The sequence below is a fragment of the Vipera ursinii genome (assembly GCF_947247035.1).
Source record: "Vipera ursinii genome assembly, chromosome: 2".
Classification (NCBI taxonomy): domain Eukaryota; kingdom Metazoa; phylum Chordata; class Lepidosauria; order Squamata; family Viperidae; genus Vipera; species Vipera ursinii.
Window position 1 is genome coordinate 231,449,787 of NC_139513.1, and position 17,456 is coordinate 231,467,242.

Here is a 17,456-nt window from a genome sequence, read left to right on the forward strand (position 1 = left end):
ATGATCAGGCATCTATAGACAAAATGGAACCACTGTCAAAATTTCCACTAGACTTTGCTCTTCATTTTTCCTGGACAAAATACACAGTGCTCCAACGTTTGAGAAACACTGTGTTGGAGAGATTGTCCAAACCAGGGGAAGGAGTCAAATGGGGAATTAGCCTACATGGCCCAAGAAGGTGAAGTTTGATACCCCCCCCCCCTTTGAATGCCACTGAACCTTATCTAGTCTCACCCAGGTGCAAACTATAACTCAGAAGATTCCTGAGAAGCCTGTGTATAGGCTTGAGCAATAAAACAACTAATTGAACTCTGCACATGTGATTGTCTGTGCCTGACACACTATAATATATTGCTTAAAATTTAATAATTTAAGCTAATAAAAAGTGGTCTGTTTAAATATTGATTGCATAAACATAAAATCCATACAATCACTAGTCATATTAATGGTCCCTATGAAGGGGGCTTACACAACATTTATTATCGTAGGGGCCACAACACCACAAGGTTAAGAATCTTTCTTCTAATAGCTTCTTAATCTTGCTGTCTTGAGAGAATTTACTATAATTTTTATTTATATTTTTACTGGAGCAATTTATAAATGCTGTCAAACAGAATTATTCTATATAATTTCTGGACTACATTAGAGAAGATATAAACAAAAACATACATATTGTCCTCTCCTATAATATAGTCAGTCTTACATCTGGTCAAAATATTTAAAGAAAATATGAGAAACACCCAACAGTCATTTACAATGAATCCTGCTAGTTTATTGTCCATATTTCATATAGCATATAAATTGAGGCAACATAAGAAACTGATTGTTTTTATTGTTAGTTGATAAAATTTGTTACAGCAAGACACTAACTATTCTACATCTTCATTAGAGCACTGGCATTTAGAAGAATGAGAAATTGCTATGTGTGAAAAACTGACACAATGAAGTACTGAGTATGGATGTCTATATTTCTCCACAAGAATCTAGTTTACAAACCTGGGATTGCTTGGTGGTGTACCAATGAGGTATTAACCAGTTACAATTGTGCTTAGCTTTCAAATCTAGGAAAATTCAACTGGGAGCTACAATCTACAAATTTAGCACTTCAATTACTTCTCATATTTCTTATGATTACATTTTATTTTGTTTTTTGTTTTTTAAAAAGAGAATCCAGGCAACTTACAATATATGCGAGGAAGTTCAACAAAGATGGAAATAAAGGAATGGATAAACAAAATCCTCTTTAAATAAAAAAAATGGAGAAATGAATCAGTTTGGCTTAGACAAGAGAAAGACTGAACAAGAATATGAAGCATCAAGTACCTGAAACCTGTCATTCAAAAAAAGTCAATCTATTTTCTGTAACTTCAGATTTCAACTGATCATCAGGAAAAAAACTTCCTTAAGAACAATTCAGTAATGGAATGTTCAGTGAGGTAGTGTTTTATATCTTTCGCTATATTCAGGCAAAGTATGGATAGCTACCAATTAAGGATACTTTAAATTATGCATATAATTATATGCCATGCCAGGGCTTTTCAACCTTTTCACCCATTGTACCACTTTAAGGATATGGCAACATCCGAGTACCACCAGTCACCTAGCAAGGTGTCAAAAACTTGGATGACCAAAAAGAAGGAAAAAAGTGATGAAGTACAGGTAGGCCTCGACTTACAACAGTTCGCTTAGTGACTGTTCAAAGTTACAATGGCAATGAAAAAAGTGCCCCCCAAGCCACAGCCAAGCAAGATGCCTGCCCTCCCGGCGGCGCTCTTCCTCCTGTCTGAGGTTTTCATTGTTGTGAGCATTTCTGTTGAGGATTGGCAGTGGGGGTGGGGTATAGGGTATTTGGTTTTTATTCCCCCCATCTGCTGGGTGGTTGCAGCAGGTTTTGGTCAATTCACATGACCCTGGGACACTGTGACCATCATAAATATGAATCAGTTGCCAAGCATCTGAATGTAAATCACAAGACCCTGGAGATGCTGCAACATTCCAGCTGATTGGCACTTCTTCTGGGCTCAGAAGCACCAGGATCAGTGCCGAGCTCCAGCTGGAGCCTGGTGCTGATCCTGGCGCTTCCGCTGAGCCCTGACAGCCCTGCAGCTCCAGCTGTCTCTCGCTCAGGCTTGTGCGGTGCTGCCACTGATTCAGCTCATTCCCCTCCCCCGCTACCACTTTTCTAGGATGGCCGCGTATCACCTGCCAGGTGCCAATGTACCATAGGTGGTATCCGTACCACTGTTTGAAAAGCCCTGCCTTATGCAGCCCAAACCGCTTTCAACTCTTTCAATTCTATGCTGTAATACCCATCCATCAAAAAAGTTAGAAAAGCAAAGGTGTCCCATAGGTAGCATCTTAATAAACATGGACACTAACAGCCAAATGGCTGCTCACAGATATATGCAGTGAGAATACCAATGTTAAGTGTTGCCAGAGTAGAAGCACTGAGGTTTTTCTTGGGGGGGAAACAAAAAATATGTCAACTATAGGTGTCCAGATTCATCTTGGTTCTTACAAGGAAAGAGGATATAAAAAGGTTATCTACACATCTGAATGTCCTGAATGTTTGAGAGACTGAGAGCTTTAAATACATCCAGAGAATGCCTTCCATCCTGGTTCAACGTGATGGACAAACTCCCAAAACTTAGCTGTAATCACCTCTTTGCAATAGTAAGCTGTAGCTCTTCCCTAATAGCATCTGTCATGCTTGACAGCATCATTCAGAAAACAGAAGAAATATGACAGCTGATAGAAAATTTTTACCTTTTCTCTTATCCCAAAGAAACACAAAATTCTAGGTGATTTCATAGCTGTTTAATATGATTCCATCTAGGTGCTTTAGACGTCTGTAAAACTCATCTCACCTACTTGTGCCTTAAATATGTGCTCTTCAGTCTTCAGTCATGAAGGTTCAGCCATTCTGTATCCAGATGGAAGAAAGGACCTTGGCCAAATATCTTGCAACTGGCAGCTGCTTCATTCCTGTTGATATGAGTCTTTGCAGTTACATTGTCACCAATATCAGCATATGCTTGCCCCTCAGCCCAAACAGGAAAGCCAGTAGTTCTTATCACTTTACACTATGGTGGGAATCTGAGGTAGGTGCCCTGTTTCGTGCCAGTAAGCCCTCCCAATATATATTCCTCAGCTTTTGATACTAATATTTCTTTTACTCTGTAATTTCTTCCCTTTAGGGGAATTGTTCTTCTCAAGAATTGTTGATGTCCAGAATGTCAGGGAAACTTTCACTTAGACAAGACTCTGATGAGTAGCACTGTAGCACCGAAAGATTCATTTGTGTGAGGATTCTTTAGTCTTGATTCCCTGCCAATGAGGGCAGGAAAACGAGGTCTAAAATAGAAGATGTGAGAACTGTTCTAATTGCAGAACTATCTTCTCCAAGGAAAGACTGTGGTATCTGCTATATTTTATTGAAATGCCACGAGATTCCCAATATCCAAGATGGGAAATTAAGATGGACAGCAGTTTTGTAACTATCTTGGAAGCTGAGAAGAACTCAAAGGGTGAGGATGTGCATTGAAATGTGCTTGATACATAAACCAGAGAAACTTGCAATGTCTTCAAAGGGTAGAGCTATACATTTAGGCCTCTATGAGATCCACCAAATAATGTCTCCTTTCAATAAAGCACATTCGAAAGATCTGAAAATCTCCATATAAACTGATGTGACTTTACATGCTTCTTGAGGTCTTTAGAATCTAACGACTCTTCCATTCCATTATTTTGGGACTAAAGCAAAAACTGAATATATGCCTGAGATCCTGTTGTTTGAAGGAAATGCTGCTTATCAGATGAATGGCACTTTTATTCATTTTAAAATTTTAAAGAGAGGAAAAACATTTTGAACTTTTGAAAACAGCTCAAGAGCACAGCCCTCCTTGGCAGTGCATGGGCTCAGCGATCTAAAATAAACATTTCACAAGAGACTACAAGCTACTAGAATCTTTCCTACTACTAAGTGTAGCGTATCATGCTAAGATCTATCATTTATTGTACCTTGAGGAAGCAGGGGTTGGTTTTTATTCTTGCTGCTCATTTTATCTTGATTTTACTATTTGAATTGTTTAACCCAGTAGTTTTTATACTTTTCATTGCATGTTCATGACAAAGGAAAATAGTTATCGGGCTATAATAAACATAAAAATTATCTAACCTGGAAAGAAAGGATAAAAATATCCGCCAATCATGCTCACTATTTCTGCTTCTTGGCTGAGGTGTACTGGAGCAAAAGTAATTCTAGTCTTTTCTCGAGACTTCTTATACTCTCTTATATTTCAACATGCATGTCATGAAGAAGCTCCAAAGACACTATGCCCCATTAAGGAGAATAATTTGATAGTTCTTTAATAAGAAATTCTGTCACATCATTAGCTCTCATAGCTTTTGCAGCAGCTTATATAATATCACAACACAGGAAGCTCAATAAAAAAGTTTGGCATTGACTTCTGGAGCAGGGGCCCCAACCTCCAGTCCGTGGACCAGTACCGGTCCGCGGTATGCCAGCAACCGGTCCGCACAAACAAGCAAAGCCCCATCCACGGGATGCAGGCAGCACACAAAACCACGCACCCTCTGGTCCGTGGAAAAACCTCTCTCCACGAAACTGGTCCCCGGTACCCAAAAGGTTGGGGACCTCTGTTCTGGAGTATGTAGGAAGAGAACCCAGTCATGAATGTCTCCTCTGCTGTAAGAAAGCAGTTCCTTCTCTGAAAAGAAAAAGGTATTATAGTTGTCGACTTAATAACTAAGACTGAAGCTTACAGGATTTGAGGACAAAGCTTCTCGTCATCAGAATTCATGGCCTCATTTTTATCCTTGAATCCCATGGTATCAGAACCCATCACAGCTACTCCCGTAGACAATTTGATCGCAATCTATAGCTATTAGGTTATATCCTAATGGAAATCTATGGAGTTTCTTAGCCTGGTAGAGGGTAATTTGATCAAGAGAGGCTTACTCTACTGACTATAAGAGGAGGAAGATGAGGACCTAAGAATTGATTTCTAAAAAACTGTACTTCTCCTACTGTCCCTTGTAGTGTCTTTTCACCACTTGGATAATGTATATATAGTTACTGAATGCTGTAAACTCTTGCACAGAATTCTTTTCTGGGAAACAAATTTCTATTGGAAGCTGAAATTGCATCTCAGATGACTCTACATCTTCCAAAAGGAAATCTCCTCATCAGAAAGCATTTAGAATTATTTTTCATTCTGTTATCTATTGTAAATATAACAGAATTTGGAGAGAAAACCAAAGGAACCTCAGACAAGAGACTGTTGGGCTAACTGACTACTGGATCAGTTATTCAGCAATTTAATAAGTTTAGAAAATATCTTATTTTGCTGTAAGAGCCTCTTTATATTTGCAAGTTTAATTGTGATCAGTTAGGGCTTAGTGTTTTTTAATCTTCTTCCTTTATCAGCTCCTTAATGGTAGGTGGTTTATCCAGTCTTAGTGGAAGAATCCCTTATCTCAAATCAAAAAGGGCAAAGCTGCTGCTCGAAAATATTTCCTGAGCAAATCCTCTCTTTCAAACCTTATCTATTTCCAAATAAGATTCAGTTAGTATTCTGAGTATGTTTATCAGTATCCTAAGTACATTTATCACTAACTCAGCAGAGGCACACTAACTGGTCACTGAGCCATCTGGACCTTCTTCTGCATCACAGCAAACAGCAGTGACTCTTTATTGAAGGAACAATCAAAGCACATAGGTTTTGCTTCCTTTTTCCTTGTCCTGACTTGGAACTTATCACCAACCCTAGCCCCTGTGAATGGAAATTCCTGTTTGAATGCCTAAAATATGTGCAGGAGAATTACATGTTTTGACTTCCTCCTTGGAAGATCTATCATACTATTTTAAACTCAAGACCCAATTCATTCCTCATTGCTTACACTGAGTTCTTAGCAAAAAGGTATTTTAAAAGAGAGAAAATGATATAGCTAGGAAATGTTTATAGGAACATTTTTAAAAATGGAGATTCTTTTTAACAGGAGAGGGGTAGGTAGGTAGGTAGGTAGATTTAAGTATTTCTACTATTATGCCGGCAATACTTTTCCTACTAAAACAGAAGACAATCTTACTACAATATTATTACAAAGACTGCTTATGATTTATTTTTACAAAATCAGTTATATATAATGGAATACCTGCCACCCATGATCTAAAATTAGAGAAGATCTAATTACATTTTGTTACTCTAATTTCATTACCATACTGAAAAACCACTCTTTTATAGATTACGTTCTCTTACATGGGACATTAGAAATTGATAGGTAATTGTATTTTCTACAAGTACCCTGCTATTGGAATAAATCAGAAAGGTCTGAATACATTTATAACAGAAAGGCAGTATCACTAGTTTTCAGGAACAAGTTTCACATTGTTGTGTATATTTTATTCATTTTTCCCCTGCCCTAAACAAAAAATGTAGTTTGTTGTTCCCAGACAAGGCAGAGTTTGTTGTTTACAGATACTGATTATTTATTTATTTTTTTGGAGAACCAAGCAGAATCCCAGATTGCATGTAACAGAAAGCTATCATTTCTTAGTTTATTAATTCTAATAACAGAACAAAACTGAAATGAGAAGACTGTAGGTATTCTAATACACAGCTGGCGAATATGTTAATTCTACTTTACGGTTCTATGATTTGATTAGTATTTTTCACATGAAATGATAAAATGCCTAGTTTACTGATAAATCTGTTTAGCATACACTTTGTTTAAATTGAAATTATATAATTTAGATTAATATCTTAGTAATTGATTCAGGCATTTTATAATTAATTTTCAATTTTATAACACCATATTTTAATATAAGCTATGACAAAAGATTAATGATTCCTTCTCTTCTGATATTTTTATATACTTACACATAATTTTTCTCAATGGATGTTTAAAAACAACATTGAGGTTAGATTAGTAAGCCAGTTTATTTAATCAACTCATGTTGAATCATATAAAACCTATACATGTATGTACTGGTAATCTTTAGGACTGGACTCACTGGCAATTGGGACTGGAATTTCCACTGTTACAGGATGTGGTTGTGAACAACACATGATCACACTGCTTAGTGGTGGCAATCCCGGCAGTGCAGGTTGCTGTTGTAACCCCAGGACTGTATTGCTTGTTAAACAAGGAACTCACTTGACCATGGCATGAGAAGAGATGGGTGTCCCAGGCAAGCAAGCTGCGCAGGTGAGAGCTATTAGTGTGTGCCACAGGCAGGCAGGTGCTGTGGGCAGGCACTATGAAATGTGAGCAGATGGACCTTACAGAACAAAACAAGTAGGCAAGCGAACAAGAGGCAAGAGTGGGAGTGACCTGTGATCCTCCTGTCGGTTTCCCCACTGATTTTGAGGGAAGCCAGCAGGAAAGGATGACCACAGAACCCTGAAACAGTTTTAAGTACAAGCCAGTTGCCTGTATTACAATCTTGACTGCAGGGGCTCTGCGAGGAAAATCGAAAGTCCACCCTAGTTTGACACCCTTGTAATTCTAAATGGTCACTGAACGAGTGGTCGTAATTTGATGACTACTTTTATGAAGGAAGAAATTTAAAAATGTTTCCTTTTTTTAGTGGAAGACAAAGTCATATCTCTTGTTCTTATTTTTTGTTGTTCAGACAAGATTTGGGAACACATTTTAAGTAAATGATATAACGAACTGAGGCTTTCTTTCCTAACCCAATATTTAAATATTTTTAAGCCCCTCAAAACTTTTGCACATTAAGAAAATAATTGATATTATGGTAGATCCAGGATCTGGAGTGGATGTTTGTTATGCTTTAATTTTAATGAAAGTAAGAAATACCTTTCTGTGTTCTTCATATTCCAGTTTGCTTAAAAGTAAAGCTTTTTCAAGGTCTGCTTCAAACATTTCAGAAGTCAGCTGATAAAACAAGGCAAAAAAGCAAATGTTGTTAGAAAACATTTAATATACATACACTTTAATTTAAAACTATTCTTTGATGAAGTGAACTCAGACTATTTTTCACTGTCCTTTACTGTATTCCTTAAGTGAAACTAAGTCAAGACCAGGATAAAATTGGTAAAATCTTGCTTCTGTGAAGTAAATATACATAGCAGTATGTGTATAAATACCATGTATGCTGGATCTACAAAATATTTTTCTCATCGACATCTTTAGTAAGATTTTGTAGCGAATATTAAAGGCAATTGCGTTACAGTTATTGATGTTGAACCCTTCCAAATTCAAAAACCCAGTGACACAAATTCTGAATTAAGGAAGACTTTGCTGTAAATAAGGGTTCTCTAAAGTGATATAGTTGAGGGTCAAAAGGAGGTCAATAAATGGGGAACAATAGGAACAGACTGAACTTGGAAGTGTGGTGATTTATGACTAAAATTCACCAATCTCCAATGAAATATCAGTGTCCATTTTGACGGTCATCCTTCCCATTAATGATATCAAGTTACAGCAAAAATGGTATGGTAAATCCTTTACTTTTCATATTTCCAATATTATTTTTATAAAGGTATTATCTATTATAGTTGGCGTTGTTATTCATAATATCAAACTATTTTTTTTTCATATAATTAATGTTTGGGGGTTGATAAACAACCTTAGACTGAATAAAGAGGTTGATGAGCTGAAAGGTTTGGGGATCTCTAAATAAATTTGCTCAAGGCTGCAGTCAATTGCATCCTAATTCTATGCATGCATCCTCAGAATTATATTCATAGGGCTTAATTTCAGGTATATCCAAACTTTAAGCTTCAGTTTTATATCCACTTGCTTGCCAGAAGATCTAAGAAGCACAAGTAAGAGCCAATATTAAATAGTGATTATAATGCTAGGTTGGCATTGGAGAGCCATGAGTTCCAAGTCTACGTTCAGTCACAGAACCACACAAGGTAACTTTGGTTACTCTCACTTGAGCCCAAACTGCTTAAAGTTGTAGCTATGGGGAAATAACGAAGGAGGGAATGCTAGTATTTGACAGTAATATACTGAAAAATAAAATACTGAAGTACCTGTTCATCTCGTTGTCTCCACTGTTGCCAATCCTCTTCCTGGGAGTCTTTCCTCCCTGTATGGTTGATAGCTTGCTCGTGCAGAGAGAAGCAGGCTCCATGGGAAGCTTTTGGAGGAATTTTTTTAAAAGCAAGATTTCTGAGCTAAAAAAAAAGAAGAATGAACTATTTTCACATATGAAAGAATGATTCGCTGAAACCATTTTCACGGTTTAACTGTATGGTGATTTATTTCTCTTATTAAGGTCATTTAGGTTTTTTTTTCCAATTTAACCCACACTTAACCTCATTTGCTTCACTCTGCTGCTGCTCCTTCTTTTTCCTCCTCTTTTCCTTTTTCTTTTCATTGATAGTTGACTTGTTGCCTGCAGTGTGAGTCTTTCCACCACTCTGATTACTTCTTCCCTTTCCAGATTCTGAATCAGAGCCACTGCCACTATCAACTTGCAAAAGAGCAAATCGAGATGCAGTCGTAGGGACTGAACTAATTACAGCGGAAGCCATTCTAGTTCTGCAAGCGTCTGAAAGCAGACCTCCAAATCACGGTATTTCCTGGAACAACAAGAATATAATAGGAAATTATGGACTCCCTATAGCTCAGCATAAATGGAATGACAATCATATCCAGTTTGACCAGGCATAGAAAGCACAATCAAAAACCCTAACAGTACATTTCAATCTTAACTTGCCTCATATACAGGAAAATAATAATTTTTCAATAAGGGTAGCTGTATTACCTACTACAACTGTTATCCTGAAAGGTTCTAAATCAGTGTTTTTCAAATTTGGCAACTGTAAGATGTGGGAACTTCAACTCCTAAAATTTTCAGGATGCTGACTGAGGAATTCTGCAAGTTGAAGTCCCCAAATTTTACAGCTGTCAAGTTTGGGGGAAAAAATTCTTTTGCTAACTGCAAATATTTTTATAATTAATATGACCAGTAGTAGTTTTTTTTCCCAAAAAACAATTGTAGGAAGCTTGTCTAAATGGTAGGAATTTTTCTAAGAAAAAAAAACACATAAAATCAAAATAAAAATACTTAAAAAGTCAAAATGAAACCTCAAAATAATTCTTGGGAAATATAAAGCAAAGATTCATGAAGTGATGCATATTTCCTGGCATTTTTTTTTTACTTTTTATGGTTAGGAACTCGAGACAGTGTATACAGCCCTCTCTTCTTAAAATATTAAGCCCTAATGCAAACATAGCAATGCTACTTCTCCAAACCTGCCACTCATTTAGATGATGAACTGGGAGAGTAGCTGCTGACACTTTTTTCTTTGTGAGAACTGTAAAAGAGTCTTTGTGGATTATTTCCAGTGACTTGCATAAGAATATAGAATGATTTTAACAGAGTTATCTGGAAATATTATGTTGATGTTTTAAGGATTTAAATTAGAAAGATATATAATTAGTCTGGCAATCACAGAAATATCTAATAAAAATATGGTTTATACTAAATTTTCAGTCTCTGAATCTAAGAGAAGTTCTGTATTGTTTTATAAAAATATAAATAAGATATAGATGATTTCTCTACTTTCTGGTGAAAACAAGTAACAAGGATGATATTCCCCTATTTTTTTAGATGCTGCCGTTTAATAAGCTAGTTCAGACATGTCAAACACAAGGCCTGGGGGCCAGATCCGGCCCGCGAAGTGGTTTCATGTGGCCCGCGAAGCCATCCTGGAAACAGTGAGGGAACGGCCCCCACTGCCTTGGCTCTGGCCCAGAGACCCTCCTTTTGCCAAAGACCCTCAGATCTGTCCCACTCCTGCCCAGGCCCCCATAGGCACCCTTGATGCGAACGATGTAGAGCTAGCCATGCCCACCCAGTAGGCCATACGCACTCTAGCCACGCCCACCCACTAGGCCACACCCACCCTGGCCATACCCACCCGGCCCCCTGAGTGCAACCGCAATGCTGATGCGGCCCTCAATGAAATTGAGTTTGACACCCCTGAGCTAGTTTATATTTATGGCTCAAAGCAGGTGTTATTTTTTTTGTCTCAGGATGTATTTTATTGTTCAAATAGCCCACCAAAGCTAAAATCCTTTTTAAAATTATAGAACAGGGTATGTTATATTATTAGTAGGAAGTATCCAATAAAAACAATCCTTTTGTTACTGCATTGGAAAGAAAACCTTGTCTTCCCCAAAAGCTTTGAGCGGATATTTACTAGACAGGAGGGCATCGAGTTCAAAATAATACTTGAACTTGTGCTGTAAGAGAATAGGTGCCAAGAGCTATCAGCCTATTCTTGGTCAGCAGAAAATTATACCATCATGAAATTGGATGCCCCATTACTCGTGCCTCTCCTCTTTCTTCCTTTGAGGCAATAGGGAACAAAAACGAATTTTATACTCCTAGCTCCTGTACTGCAAGCAGATGGATTTTCCTAATTTGAAGCGAAAGCTCTTCTAACCACTGACATCATCGCTGATTTTCAACCCATTTCACACCTAGGTAAGGAACGAGACAATTTAATAAAAGTCTAAAGGCAAACATTTGGGGAAATGATTAGGTGCAAAGTGGAAACAAGACCCTCCTTTCCCCCTTCCATAAAAATAAAGGTGAAGTGCCCCAAACGAATGCCCTCAGCATTTACTCCCAAGTAATACTTCTGAAAGCTCCCGCTTGGTCAAATCAACAAATTTGGGCCTTTTCTCTCTCCCCCCCCCGCCCGCCCTCCTGTCTTCGGGAAGATGGCCTGCCTATCGTCAAGCTTTAGCCCCGGGAGTTTTGCTAGTAATCAGCTGTGGCTTCTGCATTGCTACCTTTCGAGAGAGCCTTTTTGCTCGGTTTCCATCTTAGTTGGGAAAGTAAAAGGCGACGCTTTTCCTTCTGAATTAGCGGGGCTCGTTGGCTCCAGGACCGGGGGTCATTCCCAAGACCAGAACCAGGCCGACCTATACAGCTACACCGGCGAGCCCTGGGCGTCCTCGCCTCCCACCCCCCCCCCCCCCCCCACGCCGGGATCTGCGCCAGCCCGACCTTTCGCCTCCCCTTCCCCGAGACCGGCGCGGAGGAGGGCGGGGGACGCGGCGCAGGCATTTCGTGCTTTTTTACGGCTTTTTTCCAGGAACTCCATCCACCTAGAAGCGGTAAAGGCGAGAAGAGCCCTCCTCACCCGCCTTGCCGATCCCCAAAGCCGCTCTCGGGTGAAACAGACGGGGCGACGGTGGCGGCTTCCCTTGCAGGCTAAGCGGGCAGTCGCCGGCGTCGGGAAAAACGGCTCGGACGTTGCGGGCGCCAGAGAGCTGGCGGAGACGGCGGGCGGCGGCGGCAGGAACGGGCAAAGGGGGCGCGCGAAAGCGGAGGAGAAGCGAGAGGGCTTCGCAGGCGGGCGGGCGCGCGCGGACGTGCTTCGCTCGAGCGCTCGCTCGCCGAGGTTTGTTTACGTCTCGAGTCGCCCGGCTGGTAGAGTAACACAGAGGGCAGCTGACGCATGCGCAACCATGGCCGCTTGTGACGTAGCGGGACCACGAGGAGACCCCCCGCCCGCCGCTGGATTTGTGGCGGCTGGCGGGACGAAGTGAGAAAGCGGGAAGGATGGGCGAGAGGCAACGCTGCCCGAGGCAATCCGTGTCTCTTGGGCTTCGGTTCCCAAATCCACATCTACGCGTATAACAAAAGCAGGTGAGAAAACTGGCACAAGGAAAGGACGGGAATACTTCCAAGTTCTTCGGATGGTCACGCCGAGCAGCTGAAGTCTTGCGTTGCTCACCTCGGTCCGGGTTACCGGCCGGGGTGAGTCGGCCGGTCTGATTGCTCCATGTGCCTAATTGGCCCGCGGGGTGCTGTGTATACTGGTGGGGGGAGATGGCAGTCCTGGAGGTAAATGACTTCAAGCCCATCAAGAGGTTTGCTGCTGGGAAATGTACAGCACCCTTATAATCTGTCGCTTTTTTTATTTCGTAGCTTTACATAAAATGCATCAGTGAAATAGTTCATAGAAAAATAATAATTAAAAAACCACTTCTGTAGGAACCTTCTGCAAGCTGAGTTAATACCGCTCTTGGTTTGTAGCATAGCATCAATTTAGGGAACCTCATTGTGTACACGTGTTTAAATTACTTGGAACTGCTCACTCCCATAGACTGATGGAGGCATACAAAAGAAAAGCAGTTAGAAACATACAGCTTAGACCAGACATGTCAAACACAAGGCCCGGGGGCCAGATCTGGCCCGCGAAGTGGTTTCATGTGGCCCACGAAGCCATCCTGGAAACAGTGAGGGAACGGCCCCCACTGCCTTGGCCCTGGCCCAGAGACCCTCCTTCTGCCAGAGACCCTCAGTTCTGTCCCACTCCTGCCCAGGCCCCCATGGGTACCCTTGATGCAAACGATGTAGAGCTGGCCATGCCCACCCAGTAGGCCATACGCACTCTAGCCACGCCCACCCAGTAGGCCACGCCCACCTAGGCCATACCCACCCGGCCCCCTGAGGGCAACCGTAATGCTGATGTGGCCCTCAATGAAATTGAGTTTGACACCCTTGGCTTAGACTCAAATAAAGCAAACCACAAACACATCAACCCAAGATCGGAAACCAAAACCGGGTCAGAAGCCTAGAAGAGAGGGCGCCCTCCTTATCTCTGGGGGAAGCTGTGCCAGAGGGCAGGAGCCCTGATGGAGAAGGCAGGCTTTCTTGGTCCTGCCAAGTAGTAGTGTTTAATTGAGAAGGTCTGGTGGATACTCACTTCAGTCAGAGCTGAAAAAGCTGCTTGGATGAGAAGGGAAGTGTCTTCAAAGAAAAACAAGAAAGTCAAGTTGCCTCCTGAAAAAGCACCTTTGGGACAACCATGACCTGGATGACTGAAAATCTCCATAGACATTTCATTATGCCCTAATGCAGGGGTGTCAAACTCAATTTCATTGAGGGCCGCATCAGCATTGCGGTTGCCCTCAGGGGGCTGGGTGGGTATGGCCAGGGTGGGCGTGGCCAGCTCTACATCAAGAGTGCCTATGGGGGCCTGGGCAGGAGTGGGACAGATCTGAGGGTCTCTGGCAGAAGGAGGGTCTCAGGGCCAGGGCAGTGGGGGCCATTCCCTCACTGTTTCCAGGATGGTTTCGCGGGCCACATGAAACCACTTCGCGGGCCGGATCTGGCCCCTGGGCCTTGTGTTTGACATGTCTGCCCTAATGTATCTGGTGGCAACAACAGTCAGAGACAGGTGGTCCTTCAAATAACCTGGTTCTGCGTGGTAAAGTTCTTTATAGGTTAGGACCAGCACTTTGAATTGCACCTGGAAGCCAACTGCCAACTAATGCAGCTCCCGCAATAATGGTGGCACATGGGCATACCATGAGGCACCCAATACTGTGCATGCAACTGCATTGCAGTATGGTGGGGATTGAGGAGTTAAAACTGAATTTTTAAGCATGAACTTTAAATGTTGTACACCACCTAGAGTCACTGTGTGTGAGTTGGGTGGATATATGCCGGCATCAAGCTCCCTTCGTCCCGTGCGCTCCCACAGGGAGGGCCTTCTCAGGATACCGCCGGTTAGGGAATGCTGGCGGGTTATTCCTAGGGGAAGAGCGTTCTCTATGGGCGCACCTGCCCTCTGGAATTATTTACCCGTGGAACTTAGAACCGCCCCCGATCTGTGTTCGTTTCGCCGGGACCTGAAAACCTGGTTTTTCGATCTATCAGGCCTGGACTGAAGGAGTTTTAGCTTTTTTAAATGTTTAATTGGGCTTAATTAATTTAATGTATTTTAATTCTATATTATTTTTATATTGTATTTTATGCTGCCCTGTAAACCGCCCTGAGTCCTTCGGGAATAGGGCGGTATAGAAATTTAATTAAATAAATAAATAAAATAAATATATAAATATGTTTGATGATAAATACATTTTATACCAGATGTAGTTTTTGCAAGGTCTTCAAGAGCATCTTAAATTAGAATGCATTACAATAGTCCAGTCATAGGTGACCAGGGCATGAATACCTGAAAAGCCTCCCAGTTGAAGAGCTGCCACTGGTGCAGAAGATGAACCTGTGGAAAGACCTTCCTCACCATAACTGCCACCTGCTTTTTGAGAAGTGACTATGAGTACAGAAGGACCCCCAAGGTGTTCACCAGTCTAGAATAGGGAACTGCAACCCCATCCAAAGCCAACTATGGAAACGTACTCAAGTCTGGAGGTCAGGCAGACAGCTACATCCACTCAAGTCTTGTCAGTACCTGAGCTGAAATCTGTTCTGCCCATCTAGACCCGAACAACCTCTAGAGTCATTAGGTAAGTACATTGATAGCTTCACTTGCAGTCCAGAATTGAGATATGAATTAGTATCAGTGGTGTATTGATGATATTGGATTCCAAACTGACAGATGACCTCCTGTCAGCTCAATGATAGCAGAATATAAAAAGAGATCAGGGCATGAATCTGATACACCTTAAGGCAGGAGTGGCAACTTTAAAACCTGTGGACTTCAGTTCCCAAAATGAATCTAATGAAAAGTGAGTCTAGATCTTGCCACTGCACACAAAATAATTCCTATTGCTAAGGTAATTGATTTTTTTTCTCACTTCTTAAAATATTAAGACTGAAACCATGCTTATTTTTACTTGGGAATCACCATTGAGTTCAGTGAGCTTCTCCGATAAATATGGATAGGATCCATCTGCAGACAGGTCATTATTTATTTATTTATTTATTTATTTATTTATTTATTTATTTATGGGACTTATATCCCGCCCTATCTCCCGAAGGACTCAGGGCGGCTAACAACAATAACATATAATAAGTACAGAAATTAAGATAAAATTAAAATTAAAGTCTTCTGTGCAATAAATTAAAATTAAAAATTAAAAATAAATTAAAAATTGTAAACATAATTAAAATGCCTGTCAGTCCAGGTCAGCCAGGTGGAAAAGGAGTGTTTTGAGGCCGCGGCGAAAGGACTGGAGATCTTGGGCCATCCGAAGCTCAGGGGGGAGCTGATTCCATAAGACTGGCGCTCCCACAGAGAAGGCCCTTCCCCTGGGGTTCGCCAGCCGACATTGTCTAGCCGACGGTACCCTGAGGAGGCCTTCTCTGTGTGAGCGTACTGGGCGATGGGAATTCGTTCCCGGTAGCAGATGGTCCTGCAAGTATCCCGGGCCTAAGCCATGTAGGGCTTTAAAGGTAAGTACCAGCACCTTAAATCTCACCCGGAGGGCAACCGGTAACCAATGCAGCTCATGGAGCAGAGGTGTTATATGGGAGTATCGGGGAGCTCCCATCACTACCCGTGCAGCCGCATTCTGCACCAGCTGAAGCCTCCGGGTGGTTTTCAAGGGCAGCCCCATGTAGAGAGCATTGCAGTAGTCTATACGGGAGGTAACGAGTGCGTGGGTGACTGTACGTAGGGCATCTCGGTCCAGAAAGGGGCGCAATTGGTATACTAGGCAAATCTGGGCAAATGCCCCCCTAGCTATGACTCCAATATGATCTTCAAAACTGAGTTGTGAATCTAGGAGGATGCCCAGATTGCGTGCTCTATCAACGGGAGGTAACATCTGTCCTCCTATAATCAAAGATGGAACCTCTTGGACTAAACGAGATGACGGTACGTAAAGCCACTCAGTCTTGGCCGGGTTGAGCCGAAGCCTGTTCTTTCCCATCCAAACCTGTACCGCTTCCAGGCAACGGGACATCACATCGAGGGCATCACTGGGTTGGTTCGGGGTGGAGATGAAAAACTGGGTATCATCAGCATATTGATGATACTTCACCCCGAAGCCATGGATGATCTCTCCCAGCGGCTTCATATAGATGTTGAACTGGAGGGGCGAGAGCACTGACCCCTGAGGCACTCCACAACTAAGGGGCCTAGGGCTTGACCTCTGCCCCCCTGCTAACACCGTCTGCGAATGGCCCGAGAGGTAGGAGAACCACCGCAGAACGGTGCCTCCCACTCCCAACCCCTCAAGACGACGCAGTAAGATACTGTGGTCGATGGTATCAAAAGCCGCTGAGAGATCTAATAGGACCAGGACAGAGGAATAACCTCTATCTCGGGCCCGCCAGAGATCATTCACCAGCGCGACCAATGCCGTCTCCGTGCTATACCCAGGTCTGAAACCCGATTGGTACGGGTATAGAATAGGAAACAGGTTAAAAAGCAATATCGCTGCAGTTTCTAGGTGCCAGTGTACATAGTGCTTTTAGTAAATAAAACTGATGCCTGGAAAATATTACCCTTATACTTATTTAAAACTCTTGACAATTATATTGATCTGGGCCAAGATGTTATTGGCTAGTTTTCCATTGGTAAGAACCAAAGCATGGTGTATGTGTGTTGGAGTGTGTTTATCAAGAAAAGCAATGAAAATAGTGGCTATATATAGCTTTTCCCATAAAATTCTGGCCACATAGTATTTCTCATTCAGTCATTACTTATTCCAGTGTTGTTGAATAAAGGAAACATTACAAC

General features: G+C 41.7%; 1 protein-coding gene across 3 annotated transcripts in view; it reads right to left on the reverse strand.

The window, feature by feature from the left end:
- GKAP1 (G kinase anchoring protein 1) overlaps window positions 1–12,438 on the reverse strand; it is a 37,753-nt gene extending 25,315 nt beyond the window's left edge. The window contains exons 1-4 of one of the 3 annotated variants that reach the window (XM_083355882.1): window positions 12,159–12,438; window positions 9,315–9,581; window positions 9,030–9,173; window positions 7,846–7,923 (exon numbers count right to left, since the gene is read on the reverse strand). In XM_083355882.1, the coding sequence (XP_083212008.1) occupies window positions 7,846–7,923; window positions 9,030–9,173; window positions 9,315–9,533 (441 nt within the window). In that variant the 5' untranslated portion in view covers window positions 9,534–9,581; window positions 12,159–12,438. Of the gene's footprint in view, window positions 1–7,845; window positions 7,924–9,029; window positions 9,174–9,314; window positions 10,221–12,158 lie in introns of those variants that run through there. The other 2 variants (XM_083355880.1, XM_083355881.1) reach the window with 2 other exon arrangements.
- Between the last annotated feature and the right edge of the window lie 5,018 nt (window positions 12,439–17,456).